This window comes from Carlito syrichta, unplaced genomic scaffold (assembly GCF_000164805.1).
Source record: "Carlito syrichta isolate Samal-C Ts95f unplaced genomic scaffold, Tarsius_syrichta-2.0.1 Scaffold304234, whole genome shotgun sequence".
Taxonomy (NCBI): Eukaryota; Metazoa; Chordata; class Mammalia; order Primates; family Tarsiidae; genus Carlito; species Carlito syrichta.
Window position 1 is genome coordinate 495,219 of NW_007248330.1, and position 7,433 is coordinate 502,651.

The window sequence follows — 7,433 nt, forward strand, 5'->3', positions numbered from 1 at the left end:
TCCAGCCTGGGCGAAGGAGTGAGACCCCAACTCAAAAAAAAATGATAATGTGGGCTATTGCTTTGCTAAACTCTGGTCTGGCCACATGACTCTTTGAGCTATGGTCACAATATTTCCTAGCTTTGGCTCCCTCCCCTACCTTGGGGAGGTGAATCTCCTCTTTATTCTCTCTCTCTCTCTCATTTACTTTCTAAATAAATTATATTTTCCAATCCAAAAAAAATAATAATCATGGTAATGTGACTGTTTATTGAGTACCAACTTTGTGCCAGGCACCATACTAGTGATTTACATGGGTTCTCTAGGCCACATTTCTCTCCTTTCTCATTCAATAACCAAGCATCAATCATTAAACTCACATCTCTCCACACTGAAGGCCTACCTTTTTGTGCTCAGAACATTATTTGAACTCTATAAGTTCATAGGAAAGGAAGGGAGAACAGGTCGAGGCCCACTTGAGCCACTAAAGTTCAGGTTTTCTCTGTTTGGGGAACTTAAAGATAGAAGTGGAAATTTGGAAGGGAGCAGCAGAACTATTAACAACTATTTCCTAAATCAAATGGGTGTTTTGGTGGCATAACAGATGCGCTTTCTGACGGAAGCTCTTGTCACATCGACTACAATGAAAAGGCTTTTCGCCCGTATGCCTTCTCTGGTGTGTGAGAAAATGGGAACACTGATCGAAGGTCTTGCCACACTCAGGACATCGATAGGGTCTGTATCCTAAGTGGATTCGCTGATGGGTAATGAAGTGGGAGCTCTGACTGAAGCTCTTCCCACACTCGCCACATTTGTAGGGTCTTTCTCCTGTGTGGATCCGTTGGTGCTTAATGAGGGCAGAGCTATCGGAAAATCCTTTCTCACAGTTGTCACACTTGAAAGGTCTCTCACCTGTGTGTGTTCTCTGGTGTGTGACCAGATGCGAGCTCTGACTGAAGCTTTTGTGGCAGTCAGGACAGCTGAAAGGTCTTTCTCCTGAATGCGTACTCCTGTGAGCTACAAAATGAGAACTATCTCTGAAGTTTTTCCCGCACTCGGGACATTTAAAGGGCCATTCTCCTGTGTGGGTTCATTGGTGCTTAATCAGATCTGAGCTCTGGCTAAAACTCTCCCCACAGTCATTACACCTATAAGGCTTCACCCCCGTGTGGGTCCTCTGGTGAGTGATGAAATTTGAGCTTCGACTAAAGCTTTTATGACATTCGAGGCACAGGTAGGGCTTCTCTCCTGTGTGGGTTCTTTGTTGCCTTAGGAGGTGTGGCTTGCGACCAAAATTCTTCCCACACTCCGGGCACTTGTAGGGTCTCTCACCAGTGTGGGTTCGCTGATGTTTGATGAGTGTTGAGCTGTCGCTGAATTTTTTCTCACACCCACTGCATTGATAGGGCTTTTCTCCTGTGTGTGTTCTGTGATGACTGATGATGTCTGAGCTCAGCTTAAAGCCTTTCCCACACTCGACGCATTTGTAAGCCCTCTCACCAGTATGGGTTCTCAAGTGTCTTATGAGACAGGAACTCTGGTTAAAACTTTTCCCACATTCTGCACACATAGGCTTCTTTCCCACATATTCATCTAGAAGCTTGTTTAAATCCCTCTCTTGTGAAAAGGGCACCTGCTGGTCCACTCCTAGAAGGGTTCCATGTTGCCCTTCTAATTTCAGGTCCCTCTCCCACTTTCCTCCCCAACAAGGAGTAGGAGAAGCGTTTTGGGGGGGTCCGTTCTGAGGATGCTCCACATTGTTCTGCTGTTTCAGAAGTGTCCTGATTGAGTTTTGCCACCTGATGCTCAAAGTCTGAAAAATTAATGGAAGTGACACAGAATAAAGTTATCATATCAGTTACTAGGAAAGAACATCAGAAGGCAGTAAGAGAGATTAGAATTACTGTTTCTGCAGCAGATTACACTTAATTACACCATTCTGCTTTTCTTTTCTTTTCTTTTTTTTTTTTGAGTTGGAGTCTCACTCGGTCGCCCAGACTGGAGTGCAGTGGCCGCTCCCAGCCACCGCAGCCTCGCCTGCTGGGCTCCGGCGATCCTTCTACCTCAGCCTTCCTAGTAGCCAGAATTACAGGCATGCGCTACCAGGCTCGGCTGATTTTTTTATTTATTGTAGAGATGAGGTCTCGCTGCCCAGGCGGGTCTCGAACCCGCGGGCTCAGGCAATCCACTCACCTCAGCCTCCCAAAGGCGCAGGATTACAGGCTGAACCACCGAACCCGGCTATCCATTCTGCTTTTCACTTTGTGAAAAGTTTATTGAAGTTCACTGAGCTAAAGGAAAACATGAATTCCTAAAGTCTTTTCTTTTTTTTTTGAATTGGAGTCTCACTCCATCGCCCAGGTTGGAGTGCAGTGGCATGCTCAGGGCCACCGCAGCCTTGACCTGCTAGGCTCAGGCGATTTTTCTGCCTCAGCCTTCCAAGTAGCTTGAACTACAGGTGCACGCCATCACACCCAACTAATTTTTTTACTTATTGTAGAGACGCGGCCTTGCCAAGATGTACGGGCTGGTCTCGAACCCCTGGGTTCAGGCAGTCTTCTCACCTCAGTCACGCAAAGTGCTGGGATTACAGATGTGCACCATGCCAGGCCCCTAAAAGTCTCTGTAGTTTAAGATGATCAGATGAACCTTGAGGTGATCTTGATATCCTTCAAGAGTATACCACATATTCTCAATATTGGCAGCTTCTTTCAAAGATAATATAACTGACCAGCTCGGTGGCTCAGCCTGTAATCCCAGCACTTTGGGAAGCCAAAGTGAGTGGATTGCCTGAGCCTGCAGGTTCAAGACTAGCCCGGGCAACTTGACGAGACTTCATCTCTACAATAAATAAAAAATTATCCAGGTGTGGTAGCGCACGCCTATAGTTCTGGCTACTTGGAAGGCTGAGGCAGAAAGATCGCCGGGGCCCAGCAGGTCGGTGCTGAGGTGGCCATGAGCATGCCACTATACTCCAGCCTGGGTGGATGAGAGCACGACTCCAATTAAAAAAAAAAAAAAAAAGGGCGGGTCGGGGCTCAGTGTCTCAGCCTGTAATCCCAGCACTTTGGGAGGCTGAGGTAAGTGAATTGCCTGAGCCCGCGGGTTTGAGACCCACCTGGGCAACTTGGTGAGACCTCGTCTCTACAATAAATCAAAAATTAGCCGGGCATGGTAGCGTGCGCCTGTAGTTCCGGCTACTTGGAAGGCTGAGGCGGAAAGATCACTGGAGCCCAGCAGGTCGAGGTTGCGGTGGCCGGGAGCATGCCACTGCACTCCAGTCTGGGAGACAGAGTGAGACTCCAACTCAAAAAAAAAAAAGGTATTATAGTTACCTTAGACAAAAGTGAAATGCTTAATCAAAATGAAGCTCCATTTAGTCAATTACTGACTTATCAAGAAGTCTAGTTTAAATTTCTAATAGTAAGAACAAAAGTCTAGAGCAGCATTTCAAAAACTTCATCTAAATAAGAACTGAAATCCCAGATTACTTCCCACCGGGTAGTAGTACTCTCATCTTACCTGTGTGACATTCCCACAGGATTTTCCTTGCCTCAAAGTTCTGAAGTGGTAGGACCCATGACTCTTCTTTCTGCTCCAGCTGGGAGATTATACTTGGGCCAGAAATCCTACACAGGTGAACACAGAATGTGAATCTGAACCAATCACACAAGGCCTGACCAAAATCCAAACCCTCCTCCTTCCCTAGGAAGGGGAGACCACTAGGGGAACTCTAATAAGTGTTTGGTCTCATTAAAGGGACAGTCATGGAAAAGTAATAAAACAAGGTGATCCTGCTTGTAATTCCAGCACTTTAGGAGGTGGAGATGAGAGGATTGCCAAAGCTCAAGGGTTCGAGACCAGCCTGAGCAACATGGCGAGACCTCGTCTCTACAATAAATCAAAAAATTAGCTAAATGCAGTGGTGCCTGCCTGTGGTTCCAGTTACTTGGAAGGCTGAGGTGAAAGGATCACCTGAGCCCAGCAGGTTGAGGCTGTGGTGACTATGAGCATGCCACTGCACTCCAGCCTGGGTAACAGAGTGAAACTCCAACTCAAAAACAAACAAACAAACAAAAAGTGACTCCCCCAGGAAGCTGAGAAGAAAATCCTTTCCACCCAGGCAAAACAAATAAAACAAATCAACCAGACTCAGGTGATAGAAACTCTAGAGTAAGCACAATAACTCATTTCTGAAGGCACAAGGCGAAAGTCATGTGGAGAGAGAATTATAAGGAATCAAGAAAGTTAACTGTGATGTTGGGCTTTAAAATTTTCCCAGAATGGCAGCAGTCAATAGAGTTATGAGAAAGACAAACAGTTGTTAAGAATTTTTTTTTTTAAAGGGCAAAGGATCTAAATAGGCAACTGACAAAAAAATAGAAGCAGCCTATAAATATATGACAGATTGCTTTTTAATTTAGAAAAAAATTTTTAGAGACAGGGTCTTACTCTGTCACCCAGGCACAGTCTCAACCTCCTGGGCTCAAGCGATCCTCCTGCCACAGTCTCCTGAGTAGCTGGGACTACAGGCCCATTCCACCAGACTCAGCTAATTTATTAAATAAGTTTTTGTAGAAACGGGGTCTTGCCATGTTGCCTAGGCTGATCTCCAACTCTTGGTCTTAAGTGATTCTGCTGTCTCAGATGCCCCAAACACTGAGATTACAGGCATAAGCCACCATGCCCGGCCATAAAAAATCTTTAAAACCATTAATCAGCTGGGTTCGGTGGCTCAGCCTGTAATCCTGCACTTTGGGAGGCTGAGGTGAGTGGATTGCCTGAGCCCGCGGGTTCGAGACCCGCCTGGGCAACTTGGTGAGACCGCATCTCTACAATAAATCAAAAAATTAGCCGGGTGTGGTAGTGTGCGCCTGTAGTTCCAGCTACTTGGAAGGCTGAGGTGGAAAGACTGCCGAAGTCCAGCAGGTCGAGGATGCGGTGGCCGGGAGTGGCCACTGCACTCCAGTCTGGGTGACAGAGTGAGACTCCAACTCAAAAAAATAAAAATAAAAATAAATTAAAAAGAAAACCATTAACCAAAGAAATTCAATATGAAACAATGTACACTTAGGCAATAGAGTATAGAGGTAATGAATGCAAATTCAGGAGTCATACTGCCTGGGTTTGAATCATAACTCTACCTCTTACAAAGTTTGTGACCTTAGAAAAGTTACTTAAGCCGGGCTCAGTGGCTCAGCCTGTAATCCCAGCACTTTGGAAAGCCAAGGTGAGTGGATTGCCTGAGCCTGCGGGTTCAAGACCCGCCTGGGCAACTTGGCGAGACCTCATCGCTACAATAAATCAAAAAATTAGCCGGGTGTGGTAGCGCGCGGCTGTAGTTCCAGCTACTTGGAAGGCTGAGGTGGAAGGATCGCCGGAGCCCAGCAGGTCGAGGCTGCGGTGGCCAGGAGCATGCCACTGCACTCCAGTCTGGGCGACAGTGAGACTCCAACTCAAAAAAATAAAAATAAAAAAACCATTAACCAAAGAAATTCAATATGAAACAATGTACACTCGGCAACAGAGTATAGAGGTAATGAATGCAAATTCAAGAGTCATACTGCCTGGGTTTGAATCATAACTCTGCCTCTTACAAAGTTTGTGATCTTAGAAAAGTTACTTAAGCCGAGCTCAGTGGCTCAGCCTGTAATCCCAGCACTTTGGGAAGCCAAGGTGAGTGGATTGCCTAAGCCCACGGGTTCGAGACCCGCCTGGGCAACTTGGTGAGACCTCATCTCTACAACAAATAAAAAATTAGCTGGACGTGGTAGCATGTGCCTGTAGTTCCAGCTACTTGGAAGGCTGAGGCGGAAGGATTACCGGAGCTCAGCAGGTCGAGGTTGCAGTGGCCAAGAGCGGCCACTGCACTCCAGTCTGGGTGACAGAATGAGACTCCAACTCAAAAAAAAAAAAAAAAGGCCGGGCTCGGTGGCTCAGCCTGTAATCTCATGCCTTTGGGAGGCTGAGGTGAGTGGATTGCCTGAGCCCGCGGGTTCGAGACCCGCCTGGGCAGCAAGACCTCATCTCTACAATAAATCAAAAAATCAGCCGGGCGTGGTAGCGCATGCCTGTAGTTCCAGCTACTTGGAAGGCTGAGGCGGAAGGATCACTGGAGCCCAGCAGGTCGAGGCTGCGGTGGTCGGGAGCGGCCACTGCACTCCAGTCTGGGCGACAGAGTGAGACTCCAACTCAAAAAAAAAAGAAAGAAAGAAAAGTTACTTAAACTCTGTATTTCAATGTCTTCATCAATAAAATAATAATAATAATAATAATAAATATAAGCCAGACACAGAGGCTTGCACCTGTGATCCCAGCACTTTGGGAGTCTGAGGCAAGAGGAATGCCTGAGCTCAAGGGTTTGAGACCAGTCTGGACAACTTGGCAAGACCTTATCTGTACAATAAATCAAAAAATTAGCCCAGCATGGTAGCACACATCTATAGTCTCAGTTTCTGGGAAGGCTGACACAGAAGGATCACCTGAGCCTGACTGGTAGAGGCTGAGGTAGCCATGAATGTGTCACTACACTCCAGCCTGGGCAATAGATTAAGACTCCAACTTAAAAAATAAATAGGGTCAGGTGCAGTGACTCAAGTCTGTAATTCCAGCACTTTGAGAGGCTGAGGTGAGAGGATTGCCTGAGCCCAGGGGTTCGAGACCAGTCTGGGCAACTTGGTGAGAACTCCTCTCTACAAAAGATTAAAAAAAAAAAAAAAAAAAATTAGCCAGGCATGGCAGCACGTGCCTGTAGTTCTGGCTACTTGGAAGGCTGAGGTGGAAGGATTGCTGAGTCCAGCAGATGGACGCCAGAGTGGCCATGAGCATGCCACTGTACTCCAGCCTGGGTGACAGAGTGAGACTCCAACTCAAAAAAAAACCCAAAACAAAACAGAAGGAAGGGAGGAAGGAAGGAAATAAAGAAGGAAGGAAGAGACACTTTCATATAATGTTTGTGGGAATAAATAAATTGGTTTAATCTCCTTGGAAGACATTTGGCAAAATATTAAATATCTTAGAAATTTATTTATTCTTTGACCCAGCAATGCTTAATCTCGGAATTCTAAGGAAATGATAAAATTATGCTTCAAGAAACAAGAGTTTTAAAAAAGACAATTAGCTAAAAGATATTCTTCACAACACTGGGAAAAATTTGGAACATTCGAGCAGCCAACAAACACATGAAGAAATGCTCAACCTCACTAATCATTAGGGAGATGCAAATCATAGCCACACTGAGATACCACCTAACTCCAGTAAGAATGGCAATTATCAACAACTCAAAAAATAACAGCTGCTGGAGAGGGTGTGGTGAAAAGGGAACACTTCTACACTGTTGGTGGGAGTGTAAACTAGTGCATCCTCTGTGGAAAGCAGTGTGGCGATTCCTAAAAGCTCTAAAAATTGACCTTCCATATGACCCTGCAATCCCCCTACTGGGAATATACCCTGAA

At 45.9% G+C, this 7,433-nt stretch overlaps 1 protein-coding gene across 1 annotated transcript in view; it reads right to left on the reverse strand.

Annotated features, from left to right (window-relative positions):
• Nucleotides 1–229: 229 nt before the first annotated feature.
• Nucleotides 230–7,433, reverse strand: part of ZNF774 (zinc finger protein 774) — a 12,665-nt gene continuing 5,461 nt past the window's right edge. Inside the window, 3 exon segments of the mRNA XM_021713115.1 lie at nucleotides 230–1,711; nucleotides 1,713–1,792; nucleotides 3,502–3,608. Coding sequence (XP_021568790.1) covers nucleotides 551–1,711; nucleotides 1,713–1,792; nucleotides 3,502–3,608 — 1,348 coding nt within the window. The 3' untranslated portion in view covers nucleotides 230–550.